This window comes from Lepidochelys kempii, chromosome 15, assembly GCF_965140285.1.
Source record: "Lepidochelys kempii isolate rLepKem1 chromosome 15, rLepKem1.hap1, whole genome shotgun sequence".
NCBI classification, from domain to species: Eukaryota; Metazoa; Chordata; order Testudines; family Cheloniidae; genus Lepidochelys; species Lepidochelys kempii.
Window position 1 is genome coordinate 10,959,512 of NC_136394.1, and position 15,513 is coordinate 10,975,024.

A 15,513-nucleotide genomic window follows, 5' to 3' on the forward strand; every position below is an offset into this window, starting at 1 on the left:
CAAGGCCGTTACTCAATGGGGCGTGGGGGAGAGAAATAACAGGAAAATGTGGAAATGGCAGAGGTGCTTAATGACTTCTTTGTTTCAGTTTTCACCAAGAAGGTTGGTGGTGATTGGACGTCTAACATAGTGAACGCCAGTGAAAATGAGGTTAGATCAGTAGAGGCTAAAATAGGGAAAGAATAAGTTAAAAATTGGACAAATTAGATGTCTTTAAGCACTAGGGCCTGATGAAATGCATCCTAGAATACTAAGGAGCTGACTGAGGAGATATCTGAGCCATTAGTGATTATTTTTTAAAAGACATGAAAGATGGGAGATATTCCAGAAGACTGGAAAAGGGCAAATATAGTGCCAATCTATAAAAAGGGAAATAAGGACAACCGAGGGAGTTACAGACCAGTCAGCTTAACTTCTGTACCCCACTCTCCTGCTGGTAATAGCTTATGTACAGTGATCACTCTCCTTACAATAAGAAAAGGAGTACTTGTGGCACTTTAGAGACTAACCAATTTATTTGAGCATAAGCTTTTGTGAGTTACAGCTCACTTCATCGGATGCATACTGTGGAAAGTTTAGAAAATCTTATTATATACACACAAAGCATGAAAAATACCTCCTCCCACCCCACATTCCTGCTGGTAATAGCTTATCTAAAGTGATCACTCTCCTTACAATGTGTATGATAATCAAGTTGGGCCATTTCCAGCACAAATCCAGGTTTTCTCACATCCTCCCCCCCCCCCCCACAACTCACTCTCCTGCTGGTAATAGCTTATCCAAAGTGACCACTCTCCTTACATTGTGTATGATAATCAAGGTGGGCCATTTCCAGCACAAATCCAGGGTCTAACAAGAACGTCTGAGGCCCACCTTGATTATCATACACATTGTAAGGAGAGTGGTCACTTTAGATAGGCTATTACCAGCAGGAGAGTGGGGTGGGAGGAGGTATTTTTTCATGCTTTGTGTGTATATAATAAGATCTTCTAAACTTTCCACAGTATGCATCCGATGAAGTGAGCTGTAGCTCACGAAAGCTTATGCTCAAATAAATTGGTTAGTCTCTAAGGTGCCACAAGTACTCCTTTTCTTTTTGCGAATACAGACTAACACGGCTGTTACTCTGAAACCTCTCCTTACAATGTGTATGATAATCAAGGTGGGCCATTTCCAGTACAAATCCAGGGTTTAACAAGAATGTCTGAGGAACAGTGGGAGGGAGGAAAGGTTACTTTTTATAATGAATCAACCATTCCCAGTCTCTATTCAAGCCTAAGTTAATTGTATCCAATTTGCAAATTAATTCCAAGACCTCCCTACCAACACTACAAAAAGAAGGATTCTAGGTGAACTCCTCCTGAAGGTTGAGACAGCAGACTGGACTTCTACATAGAGTGCTTCCGCCGACGTGCACAGGCTGAAATTGTGGAAAAGCAGCATCACTTGGCCCACAACCTCAGCCGTGCAGAACACAATGCCATCCACAGCCTCAGAAACAACTCTGACATCATAATCAAAAAGGCTGACAAAGGAGGTGCTATTGTCATCTTGAATAGGTCGGAATACGAACAAGAGGCTGCTCGGCAGCTCTCCAACACCACTTTCTACAAGCCATTACCCTCTGATCCCACTGAGAGTTACCAAAAGAAAACTACAGCATTTGCTCAAGAAACTCCCTGAAAAAGCACAAGATCAAATGCGCATAGACACACCCCTGGAATCCCGACCTGGGATATTCTATCTACACCCAAGATCCATAAACCTGGAAATCCTGGGCACCCCATCATCTCAGGCATTGGCACCCTGACAGCAGGATTGTCTGGCTACGTAGACTCCCTCCTCAGGCCCTACGCTACCAGCACTCCCAGCTACCTTCGAGACACCACTGACTTCCTGAGGAAACTACAATCCATCGGTGATCTTCCTGATAACACCATCCTGGCCACTATGGATGTAGAAGCCCTCTACACCAACATTCCACACAAAGATGGTCTACAAGCCGTCAAGAACACTATCCCCGATAATGTCACAGCTAACCCGGTGGCTGAACTTTGTGACTTTGTCCTTACCCGTAACTATTTTACATTTTGGGACAATGTATACCTTCAAATCAGTGGCACTGCTATGGGTACCCACATGGCCCCACAGTATGCCAACATTTTTATGGCTGATTTAGAACGCTTCCTCAGCTCTCGTCCCCAAACGCCCCTACTCTACTTGCGCTATATTGATGACATCTTCATCATCTGGACCCATGGAAAAGAAGCCCTTGAGGAATTCCACCATGACTTCAACAATTTCCATCCCACCATCAACCTCAGCCTGGTCCAGTCCACACAAGAGATCCACTTCCTGGACACTACAGTGCTAATAAACGATGGTCACATAAACACCACCCTATACCGGAAACCTACTGACCGCTATTCCTACCTACATGCCTCCAGCTTTCACCCTGACCACACCACACGATCCATTGTCTACAGCCAAGCTCTGCGCTACAACCGCATTTGCTCCAACCCCTCAGACAGAGACAAACACCTACAAGATCTCTATCGAGCATTCTTACAACTACAATACCCACCTGCTGAAGTGAGGAAACAGATTGATAGAGCCAGAAGAGTTCCCAGAAGTCACCTACTACAGGACAGGCCTAACAAAGAAAATAACAGAACGCCACTAGCCATCACCTTCAGCCCCCAACTAAAACCCCTCCAACACATTATCAAGGATCTACATCCTATCCTGAAGGACGACCCAACACTCACTAATCCCGGGAGACAGGCCAGTCCTTGCCTACAGACAGCCCCCCAACCTGAAGCGAATACTCACCAGCAACCACATACCACACAACAGAACCACTAACCCAGGAACCTATCCTTGCAACAAAGCCCGTTGCCAACTGTGCCCACATATCTATTCAGGGGACACCATCACAGGGCCTAATAACATCAGCCACACTATCAGAAGCTCGTTCACTTGCACATCTACCAATGTGATATCTGCCATCATGTGCCAGCAATGCCTCTCTGCCATGTACATTGGTCAAACTGGACAGTCTCTACGTAAAAGAATAAATGGACACAAATCAGATGTCAAGAATTATAACATTCATAAACCAGTCGGAGAACACTTCAATCTCTCTGGTCACGCGATTACAGACATGAAAGTTGCTATATTACAACAAAAAAACTTCAAATCCAGACTCCAGCGAGAAACTGTTAAATTGGAATTCATTTGCAAATTGGATACAATTAACTTAGGCTTGAATAGAGACTGGGAGTGGCTAAGTCATTATGCAAGGTAACCGATTTCCCCTTGTTTTTTCCTCGTCCCCCCCCACCCCCCGACGTTCTTGTTAAACCCTGGATTTGTGCTGGAAATGGCCCACCTTGATTATCATACACATTGTAAGGAGAGTGATCACTTTAGATAAGCCATTACCAACAGGAGAGTGGGGTGGGGGGAGAGAACCATTTTTTCATGGTCTGTGTGTATAAAAACATCTTCTGTATTTTCCACAGTATGCGTCCGATGAAGTGAGCTGTAGCTCACGAAAGCTTATGCTCAAATAAATTGGTTAGTCCCTAAGGTGCCACAAGTACTCCTTTTCTTTTTGTGAATACAGACTAACACGGCTGTTACTCTGAAACCTCCCAGAGAGTAGTTATCAGTGGATCCGAATCATGCTGGAAGGGCATAACAAGTGGAGTCCCACAGGGATCAGTTCTGGGTCGGGTTCTGTTCAATATCTTTATCAATGATTTAGATAATGGTACACAGAGTACATTTATAAAGTTTGCAGACGATACTAAGCTGGGAGGGGTTGCAAGTGCTTTGGAGGATAGGATTAAAATGCAAAATGATCTGGACAAACTGGAGAAATGGTCTGAAGTAAATAGGATGCAATTCAATAAGGACAAATGCAAAGTACTCCACTTAGGAAGGAACAATCAGTTGCACACATACAAAATGGGAAATGACTGCCTAGGAAGGAATACTGTGGAAAGGGATCTGGGGGTCATAGTGGATCACAAGCTAAATATGAGTCAACAGTGTAACACTTGCAAAAAACAAACAAAAAAAAAAACATTGTTCTGGGGTGTATTAGCAGGAGTGTTGTAAGCAAGACATGAGAAGTAATTCTTCTGCTCTACTCCACACTGATTAGACTCAACTGGAGTATTGTGTCCAGTTCTGGGCGCCACATTTCAGGAAGGATGTGGACAAATAGGAGAGAGTCCAGAGAAGAGTAACAAAAATGATTAAAGGTCTAGAAAACATGACCTATGAGGGAAGATTGAAAAAAATGAGGTTTGTTTAGACTGGAAAAGAGAAGACTAAGAGGGAACATAAGTTTTCAAGTATGTAAAAGGTTGTTACAAGGTGGAGGAAGAAAAATGTTTTTTATCAACCTCTGAGGATAGGACAAGAAGCAATGGGCTTAAATTGCAGTGAGGGAGGGTTAGGTTGGACATTAGAAAAACCTCCTAACTGTTAGGATGGTTAAGCACTGGAATAAATTGCCTAGGGAGATTGTGGAGTCTCCATCATTGGAGATTTTTAAAAGCAGGTTAGACAAACACCTGTCAGAGATGGTCTAGGTAATACTTAGTCCTGCCACTAGTGCAGGGGACTGGACTAGATCAGTGGCTCTCAAAGCTGGTCCACCACTTGTTCAGGGTAAGCCCCCTGGCGGGCCGGGCTGGTTTGTTTACCTGCCGCGTCCGCAGGTTTGGCCGATCGCGGCTCCCATTGTCTGCGGTTCACCGTTCCAGGCCAATGGGGGCTGCGGGAAGGGTGTCCAGCATGTCCCTAGGCCCGTGCTGCTTTCTGCAGCCCCCATTGGCCTGGAACAGCAAACCACAGCCAGTGGGAGCCGCGATCGGCTGAACCTGTGGACGCGGCAGGTAAACAAACCGGCCTGGCTGCCAAGGGCTTTCCCTGAACAAGTGGCAGACCAGCTTTGAGAACCACTGGACTAGATAACCTCTCGAGGTCCCTTCCAGTTCTGTGATCACTGAATGTTTGGCAAGTTGGAGGAACCATGGGAGTTGGAATGTTTCTCAGCTTCTTAGGGTGCAGAAGCAGGGAACAGCCGTAACGTGGAAAATATTGGTGGTAGGATGTAAACAAAGGAGAGGAGAAATGTCAAAAGGAATGGTCTGAAGAATTAACATCAGTTACTAAGCCTGCAGTTCCATATCAGAATTCAGAAAAGATCGAGCAGGGCTTTCACTGAGATGCAAATTGTGAGTGGGCTCCAACAGAAAATTGAGCTCATTCTTGTGCAGAGGTAGCACTTGCCTTGACAGAATTGTGGCTACATTAGCATCTTGCCAAAAGAAATACACTAGCCCCAATTAGTTCGTATGAAATGGAGAAGATTTCAGCCAACCTAATTTTTAATGGCATGCTGTGCTTCCCAGGCTGCTGGGATCAAGATGGCACTTTGCATCTTGGGACCTGCCATCTCCACAGGCAACATTAGAACTAAAGATGCACAGGGCAGTGTTGTAGATATACCTGGCCTGTATTTGGTCAATAGAACCGACTTTGCAAACCCCTTTCCAGAGGGCATTGGAGAATTACCAGCACCTTGAAGTTTCCCTTCTCCCATGCATCAAAACCATCCTGAAAACACAAATGTTTCGTTCACTCGAATACACGGTGTATAACAGGAATGATGAATATAGTGCCCCACATTAAGAGCAATTCTAGCATGACAGACTTTACTAAGTGCACCTCTAATTAGCACTGCACCGCCAGATCTTTCTCTGGCTATGATCCTGCTGACCCATGACCGCTCTGGCAACACCTGCATCCACTTCTCTCCAGTCAGATGTCATCAGATTGATGACAGAGTTGCTAATGGAAAGAACTGTTGATTAATTGATTCCAGGAATAAGCAGGTGGCATGGTACTCACACTCCTGGAAAGACAAACCATCTAACTTAGAGAGAGAGCCAAATTTATCTCTAATGTAACTCCAACTTCAGCAAAATTACTCCAGGGGTGAATTGGGTCCACTATTTTTAACTCACCCACCTGGTTATCATTTATCTCAGAGATACTGATTTTCCAGTGCTGGCATGTGATGGGAGCACCCAGTCATGTCTCTCACGGAGTTTTGACTACTTTCCAGATAATAAATGATATTAAATAAAAGTGGGTTTAAACATAAGCAGCTCCCCACTAGCCACCTCCCTACAACCCACCCAATACTTTATCATCATTCCCCTTAATCTGTGGCCCATCTGGCGCTTTTCAATGTCTCAATTTTTATGGACAAGTTTCATTTGCATGCTTTACTAATATCCAGATATTCCAGGTACTGCATTTCCTGGGGCTCGTCATTTTGTGCTTTGTGTGATCAAGTCTCTCCAGAACTATTTTTATAAATAAAAACTTGCCATATTTATTACTTATGGTTCCATTATCCTCTAGGGATGCAACTACACTGAGACTTTTAGCCAGTTCTCCCACTCTGTCTAGTATCTGTACCACCACACCAAAACTAGCAAAAGTGGGAGACTGACCACTTCCATTCTTACCAACCTGTCTTCTAAGCCTGCTCAGAGTAGGTCTAGTTAACATAGTGTCAAAACCACTGGGTGACCAGTCTACACTAGTGCTCCTACTTTTTCAAACACTGCTGGAAATGCTCAAGGGCTAGAGAAAGGGTTGGAGAACTGCCTTAAATTCTAGGCCTCTGCTCAGATTCTCACTATAATTGTATTAAGGGACTGTAGCTAGTTTTACTGGTTGCAACTACCAGGATTACTTTTTTCCTCCTTTTGTGTCCCCCCATGTGCTGTTTGTTGTTTTTTAAACTCTTGGTTTCCTCCCCAGTTCTCTAAGACTCCCACTCATTGACTCAGAAAGTTAATTAACTAGTTCCCTTTACACCCTGAGATACAGATTATTCAGAGCATTTGCTTAAGTATGTGTTCATTTTCGAAGTACTCTTCCCTGCTTTTTATCAAGTCATTGTTCAAGATTCTCGTGACTAAATTGTCCAAACCTCTTCTTTATTAAAGCCAGATTTAAAACAATTCAGTATCTCAGTTGCTTTAGAATCACCATTAATTTCACCTTTTCCCCATTGTCTTTCCTGCTACTATTTTCACTTTTCATATACTTGTAAGCCTTCTTGTTCTCCACTACTCTAGCTAGCTTATTGTATTCCTTTTATTGCCCTTTCCTTTTGCTTGTAAGCCTTAACCTTCTGGAGTTTCTTTCCTCTCCAGTTTTAGCGTGCGTGCTCCCAAAGAACAACTCAATGGTTGTGTGTGTTGTATTTTTGTGTGTCCCATTTGCACAAGGCCCACATGTGGCAGGTACAATTCAAGTCTCTGAGCAATTGCGTCTGGTGATTTCCAAACAACCAATGCTAAAGTGTGGGAAAGCAAGTTAGTGAGCACCACCCAGACACCAAACAAGGAGAAACAGGATACATTTCATTGTATCACTGAAGAATACTAGATGAAAGCTCTGGTCTTCATGGATCAGTCTATCCCAAAGCCTCCCACCTTGATAGCTGTGAAAACACAGTAGAATTTCCATTAAATGCAGACTCCATCAGGACTCTTGGGGTTACTTTCACCAGCAGATCTTTGAACAGTGTTTCATGAAACTATACTAGCTGCTGCTTGTTATTTGCATTCTTCTCTCAGCAACATTGTTGTGTATTAATTAGAGTGCTTTTTAGGATTCCCCAACTTTCTTGTACACTAGCAGATTTTAATATTTCCTCCCAGTGCTCTTTATTCACTAGATTTCTTCATTCTCCACAATTTGCTTTCTTGCAATCTAACTCCTGTGTTCAGCAAATCCAAAGAATACTTCCAGGCTTTCTGATTTCCTGGTGTGTTTCTCCCTTTCTGGAATCCACAGACAGCCATGCATGACCCCTGTGAGGTGGAGAAAAATCATCATCTCTGTCTTACAGATGGGAAACAGATGTTCAGAAGAGAGTTAAGGGATGTACCAGAGCTGGGAGTTGAATGCCAGGACTGTGGATCCCAGGCTTGTGTGCCAACCACAGGGCAAGATTCCCAGCATCCCCAAACCTGGGTGAAGCCTTCCCCAATTCAGAGCCACTCATACATATAACACAACTGTGAAGGACCATTTTCAAATAATTTATTAGGAATTTAAAACTGAAATCTGGAAAAAGGGTTACAGGTGTGGAGAGAACAAACATTGGAGTGTAATAACTTACTGGCTTCAAAACATAGTTTTATTTCGTTTTAAAAAATGCCCACCCTCAAACTGGAGCCCCAGCCTCTGGGCAGCAGCAGCACTGGCTGGAGAGCGAATCACAGCCCAGTGGCAATACAGTGGGGCTGGGAGGTACATGGAAGGGGGCACAGAAGCAGCTCAGCGCATGTACCAAGAGGGAAGAAAGCACTGTCTGCAGACCCAAATTTGAAGTATACAGAATAAAAATAAACCCCATACAATGCAGCTCTTCTTTAATTAGGAAATATTAAAAAAACCCAGACATAGACTCTTGTCTCAGTAACAAAAATTATTGCTTTGTGTTTTCAGTACTAACCCATTAAGTACCTCTTACTAAACAGAACTCTCCAGATGTATTGCTTGGTCAGGCACGGCCCATGCTGCTCGGTCTCAAGACTAGCCACAATGCAGCAAGGGAAGTGGAAGGGAAGAAGGGGTCCATTTGGGCCCTGTGGCCTCCCTCCAATCCTCTCACTTACTGGGGCTCATTTTGGGAGAAGAGCAGGAATGATTTTTAAAACTTAAGATGAAGCTGCATTATTTCCCTGGGGAAAGCATTGGGCTGCATCTTAATAAAAGGCTTAATCACCCCCTCCCCCCCCAACAAGGTCTTTGGTTCACTTAAATCCAGACCCAAACCTGCCCCTTAAATCCCTGCTTGAGGCAACCTCACAGCAGAGGCCACTTGTTAAGAAGGGCTTGGGCAGCCTCAGGAGAAGGGACCATATAATCAAATTACAGGACAGAGGATGAACTCCCACAGATTTCAGGACACAGAGGAAAGCAAATGGGAAGCTGTGATTCTAGAATTCATATGATCCCTGAGAAGCCCTTTACTCACCCTTCCCCCATACATTACCACCCCCAGTTAATGACTTCCCCCACCCAATGCCCTGCCCTTCAGAGAATGACCACCCCCACATCTCACCCCTGACAATGAGCCCTTCCCAATACCCTGCCCCCTAAAGGAGGATGCCCTTCCCCAGACCATCTTGACACAAGTGATACTATTTGGAGAGTCAATTCCTTTCAAAATAACAAAAACAAGCAGAGACAGTAAAGCCCTTTGCCTAGCCAAACCAGATGATGTACTTAGGGAGCCCATACATCAGGCGACTGGAAGCCGCTTTAACCCGCTCAGCAAAATAGCCGATAGCCGGTAAGTTTCATTCCCCTCTCTCCCCCCTTCATCTCAGAGGTCTTAAAATCTTACAGTAAAAGGTGTACAAAAAAGAAAGGAGTCCTGTCAGGATTCTGCTGGAGAATATTGCTCACACTGAGGTGCCAGGTTCAGGAACCTTGAGTCAGGCTGCAGCCAGGTTCACCTCGCGATATTTACATATTATACACTAGGAAAAAGCAAACCCCACGTAAAACTAAATCTAGGAAAACAAAAATACTTTCAGCTGTAAGGGTAGTGTTTTTACTTAGCAAAATATACATTTTGTTTTGTTCCATAGCGATGTCCCACCGTTTCAGATCCTTGGAGCTTCACACATTTCAAAACCTCACATTTACAAAACAGAAACAATTAAAAACAGTTTCTTTAAAAAAAAAAGAAGAAGAAATGCATCAGTTCTGCTCAGCCTTCTCTCTCTCTGCATCTCTCTTCCCTTCAGAACTGCGTTCACATCACAGACTGTCCTTTAAAAATGTTGACAACAGAGTTGAAAAAATTCAAAACAATTTCAAAGCCAAATAAAAATACTCCTCATTAAAAACTACCTAACACGATCACAAAGCCAATTCATAAAATATGTCTACTAGCTCAGGAAAGAGCAAACAATGAAAAAGAGGGTCACCCCCCAAAAAATAAAGATAAAAAAATAAAATAAAAAATAAAACTACCAGCTAATAAAATAAATAAAGAAGAATCGGGGGGTTGGGGGAGGGAGAAGCGTAAACCATCGGTGGTTAGTAAGAAAGCGAGATGATCTCCTTGGGTTCAGTCCAGTGTGGTCTGTTCAATGGGAGAGATCAGGGCAGGTCAGCAGGAGCCTGGCAGCCAGCCGGCAGTGTGCAGTTTTATTCAATAAAAAGGAAACCTTGGCTCATCCCCCAAGGCTCACCAGATCCTCCAGCCCGCTGTCCTTGGTTAGGTCACTGGGGAAATCTGCAGGAGACCAGCAGAGGTGGGGGGTACGGGGGGTAGAGGAGACAGAAACAAACAAAAGAAAAACTAACATCCTTTCAGTTTTTTGTCTTGTCTGACACAGGAACAGGGGGTGTCCAAACTTCCCACAATGCAGGATTGTGCTGGCACCTTGGTAGTGGCATGAAGATTGCACCTGATTGGCAAAGAAGCGGGGCAGAATGCAACTCCCCTATCTTTAACATGAAGGTGTGGGCTAAAGGGACAAGCCCCAGCATGCAGTGCAGCCTGACTTCTTGGATCAAGGAGTACTGCATGCCAAGATCTGCAGGCTCCCTGGGTCAAACTTCTTTAGTAAAGACGAGGCTAGTTATACGCTGCAAACTGCACTCAAGTTATCCCTGGTTGAAGAGAAGCAGCCCAGTCACACCCTTTCCCTGGAAACATCTGCCCTACTCATTTCAGTCACATTTCTCTTTTTAAACTACCAAACTTCTGCCACTTTTGAGGTGTGCACCAAGACCCTCGAACAGCTCCCCCTCACCCCGTTCTCAGGGACACAGCTGCAGCTGCGTGTATGATTTTCCCCATTCCCATCTGGATGTGGAAGCCTCTTTTCTCCCACAGACCACCTCCATGGAGAGGAAACAGCACTCCAGAGATGCAGTGCTCTCAGCAGCAGTGAGATTTGCTGAGTTAGCTGCACTCAGGGTACTGCAAAGTAAAGGGTGGGAGGGGCTTGTGTGCGAGAGCTCACATTGCCTTAGGATTTTGGCCAACTGTGCCTGTCTATTTTCTGTCTCCGTCAACTCCCCTATTTCTACCAGATCTCCATGCTATCCTCTCCATTTCCCTCACTCCACACCCTTCCAACTGTGGGCTTCCGCTTCTCCCTGCTACCACTGGGGCACAGCCACTTATTCTTCTGGCCTCAGAGACCTGGATGAGCTTCCCTTTAGAGCCCAACAGTGACGCTCTAACTGGCCAAAGAGGTTACTCAAGCAAAACACCATTTCCTGTCCCTTCCTGCCCACACTCAATGGAATGCCTCTGCAGCACTTCAAGCTTGGGGAGCAGAAGTCTGGGACAAGGAATTAGAACCTGGGTCACTGGGTGGACAGGACAGAATGCAGCCCCTCGCCTGGCCTCCTTGCTCTCATCTTCAGATGAAGCCCCTGAATGTTGGCCCAACCAATAGGAAACTTTCAGTGTAACTTAATAATAAAATCCCCTCCTGAGCCTAGCTTCACTCCTCTCACACCTTCCCAACCTCTCCTGTTCAAACATCTTACCTCCTGCCTCCTTGGTCGCTAGCTTCAATGGTACCCATTGGTAAAAGCCGTTGCAATCAAGGGACCCTACAGAGGAAGAATTCAAATCCCCCGATTAGACAAACCAAAGGAAAGATATTTGCTCTGCACTCTCCCCATCCCTGTCCAGCCTTGTGTTATTCCTGGGGACCCATGTACGTTCCACCTTTGGAAGGGAGTTCTGTGTTTCATTCTGACAGTGAGAATAGTTGTGGTCTTTCTGAACACTTACAGTGGTGAGCTCAGTCATGGCCCAGCTGCTGGGAAAGCTGTTTCCACTGCTCACGAGTCTCACCGTTGAGGTGCTAGTTCCATGAGCCCAGAGGAAGGTGGCTGTCATGGCAGGCTATGTGGCAGAGTGAGGTAACAGGCCCTTGGGTAGCTTGGGCCAGTTCTGCGGAGGGCTTTGAAGAATGGGACCAAGCCCTAGCACTTAACTTGGTATTCAATGGGGACCAGTGTAGAGCAGAGTTTGGGGTGACATGCACTCAGCAGCCTGTTCTGTAAGCTAAGTAGGCTGCTGCATTAGGAACGAATTGGGGCCTTAAGCTCAGTGTTTTTATGCCTAGGAACTGTATATTGCAGTAACCAAGCCTCGAGGTTGCCTGCAGCGGTTGTCAGTTGGGTATTCATAGTTGTAGAAATCACCATCCCAAAAGGTTTAATGATTTATACACCCCACCTCCTTCTACCCCCCAACCTCAACAGCTGGCTGTGAAACACTCACCCCTAGGCTGTGACCAAAGCCAGTACTTGGAGCTGGACTCGCAGCACTGATGTAACTGCTGACCCCTGAATCCTGATTGGCTGCTCCGTAGAGCTCTGCCATTGGCCCAGGACTGGTAGTGCCCAGAAACCCACCAGTGCGGCTCGGAGTAGAACCTAAGGGAGGAAGCAAAACTACATGGTGAAGATCCCAAAATGCAACCCCGTCCCACCCCCCTCTCATGGCCCAGTGCAAACCTCAGCCAGGTTGCTTCCCCGGGTAGGAAAGTGGCAGTTACCTGTCCCTCTCACTACAGCTGCTGCTGCCGCCGCCGCCGCCATCGGCCCATATGCAGTAAGGGGAATTGCTGGAAGAGAAGGAACAGGCCTTTCATAGCGGCACCAAGGGACGCTCCTGAGCAGGCACCTTCCCTTCCCTCCAGGGAACAGCTGCCAAAAAGGTGCATGAGCTTGGCACGTTACCTGCTACACTCAGGATGGATACGCAGGAGGAACACACAGCCCTGCATTTACAGGACAGCTTTCATTTAGAAAAGCCCTCAAGCAACTGAACTGACCAATTCCGGCATAGGAAACTTTTCGTTCAGGACTGAAACACAGTGACATCTGGGGTGACGCTGCCAAACCGCAACGCCACATGCCAACTCAGGACAGGAAGTGACTGAGAATCCCATAGCCAGGTGAACCGGCATGGGGAATTTAGGATGGCTATTGGCATTTGGCTCCAACCCTAAAGGCTAACACCCCAACTCTGGGGATTTTTGGTGGGCACAGAGGGTCAGTAGCTTGGTTTGACATCTCATCCAGAAGACAACTCCAATGCTCGGCATTCTCCAGCCATGCTGGGGCACAGCACCCTTCTCTAGCACCTTCCAACAGTAATGGTTCAATACTCACGCAACCTCCTCCACCCCAGATCTCACATGGCTGCAGACATGCAATCCTCCCTACCTTTCCAGCTCTCCTGCCAACTGCAACCCCCCGGCTGTCCACTCTAGAAGAGTGTGGAGCATGCGCCTGGCAGTGCAGAAGCCGGAAAAGGCACAATTAACACTGGAAGCCTTAACTTATATGTATCAAATGTCGTCCATATTTCTACTGCCATGGGTGCCCAGCCCTGAAGCCACAAGGCACCTACGCAGTACTGTTCTCATTTCCCCTAACATGACTGGGTCAGCATTTCATGCTCTACTGCGAAATCCACTGTGATTCTGTTTAGAGCAACGTAAAGAGGTCAGAACAAATCGATTGAGTTAAAGGGCTGAAATCCAGACTAGCTCAGGAGGGAATGTTTAGTTGCAGGCTTTGTCTGGTTTCAGGTGTACATCACACTGGGGGCTTAGATTTGCGTTAGTGGCTTATCATAGGTCTTCAGCAAACATAAGCACAGAGCGGACAGTATTTTTCTCCCAAAGATGCTGTTGTGGTGAGTAAAGGGCCGGTTTTGCTGAGAAAGAATCCAATTTCCTCTGTAGGAAAAATATTTTTGCCTTGTAGTTTATCTAGTTAGAAACCAGACTTCTGCCTTGCCCAGGAAGCTCCCCTCTCATTAGCTCTTTCATACAGGAGCAGCACCCGAGACTTTCAGAGAACCACCCTTCTTGTTTCAATTGTACTCAATACAGCCCCGGCTGATGGTTTACATTTATAGAGCCACATTCAGCCAGAAGGTTCCTGAAGCACTTCACAACCTACTGGCCTGGTCCTGCAATGTCCTCCGTTCCCCCGGATGTCTCAGCAGGAGCTGCGGGAGCACGTACCTCATGGGAGCAAGCCCAAGGCGTGCACATGAATCAGAGCACCCACCACCACAAGCTGCCCGGTGACTGTTTAACAGCCCACAGCAGCAAAGTGAGGAATACCCCCGTCTCCAGCTGAAATTCTGGAGGGAATCTAGGGACAGAGGTTGTAATTACCCAACATGGCAGCTAACCAGGACACCAGCATTAATAGTTCACTGCTGGCAAAAGTACCAGTCTCTAATGAGCTTCAGTGAGCAGGACTTCTGTTTTATGCTCCTCCAGCAGCAAGGTGCCTCTTCACACCCTGCAGGGGCACTAGTCCCACGTGGACTTAGAGGGAAGAGCACCTTTTACTGAGTTATCCACACTACTCTTGCAACACCCATTTTTTTCTGGGAAGCCCCCTATTCAAATACAGACGCAGTCCAACCCTACTCTGTTTGGGAACTATCAGAATCACAGCCACAGGTGGAATTTCAGAGGCTTATTCAACTATATATGAGGCTCCCGGGGATGGCTTTATTAACTTAATACACCCCACTTCCCTCTGAGTAATTTGTTTTACCAACCTCAGCGTTCTTTGACGTGCACACTCTAGGAGGATCAGCACTATTCTGAGCCATTGGAAAACTCCCCTTCCAATCCTCCCCAAACCCACTGCGGCTAGCAAAGCTTCCAAAGAATAAGCTCCCTGCAGAAGTCTGTATCCTCACTGCAGGAAAATCCAGTCCTTGAAAAAACAGATGGCGTCAAGGAAGTGTCAGAGTGAAAGGATGTTATGGAAGATGGGATGGTGTATAGGGAGGAGGAGGCCAGCCCACTGCTAGACATAGCTGCTTTTCTAAGACAAATACCATGCATGCTACAGAGCTTGGGAAAATGTGGCCATGGAACAAAGATCCTATGGAAAGAGCAGCACCAAGAATACATGCTACACAAACTCAGAGGTCTGAGGAGCTGGGGGAAGAAGCAGGTGTGTTTATACTTTGCGGAAATACTCAAGACTCCTGACTAGTCTTTGCAAAACTTCATCACCCCCCCTTCTATTACACCATGCTCAACCACCACCACTGATGAGTACAGCTGGGAGCTCCACCACACTCAATGTTCCTCTACCATTCTCTGCCTAGCGAGCCTGGGGCTTAGGTAGCAGTGAGCTTCACCATACCCAGTGCTGAAATATCATTCCCTACACTAACTCCCAGGCGGGATCAAAGTAGCTGCAAGCTCTCCCAGGTCCAGTGCCCTGCACTACAGCAGCTCAGGCTGGGACTGGAGTAGTGGATTTCTTAGAATTCACATTACTAGCAACAAGGTTTTCACAAATGATTCAGAGGCTAACTGCTGGATAAGGAGCGAAAACAGAGCAGGGAACAGCAGCAGTTCAGAAGCTAGAGAA

The 15,513-nt window shown here is 46.0% G+C and overlaps 1 protein-coding gene across 7 annotated transcripts in view; it reads right to left on the reverse strand.

Moving 5' to 3' along the window:
• Positions 1 to 9,141: 9,141 nt before the first annotated feature.
• Positions 9,142 to 15,513, reverse strand: part of MSI1 (musashi RNA binding protein 1) — a 35,852-nt gene continuing 29,480 nt past the window's right edge. For 5 of the 7 annotated variants that reach the window (XM_073312377.2, XM_073312376.1, XM_073312374.1 and 2 more), the window contains 4 exons: positions 12,651 to 12,719; positions 12,374 to 12,546; positions 11,629 to 11,694; positions 9,142 to 10,357 (listed from right to left, as the gene is read on the reverse strand). In XM_073312377.2, coding sequence (XP_073168478.1) covers positions 11,653 to 11,694; positions 12,374 to 12,546; positions 12,651 to 12,719 — 284 coding nt within the window. In that variant the 3' untranslated portion in view covers positions 9,142 to 10,357; positions 11,629 to 11,652. The remainder of the gene's footprint in view (positions 10,358 to 11,628; positions 11,695 to 12,373; positions 12,547 to 12,650; positions 12,720 to 15,513) is intronic. The other 2 variants (XM_073312378.1, XM_073312375.1) reach the window with 1 other exon arrangement.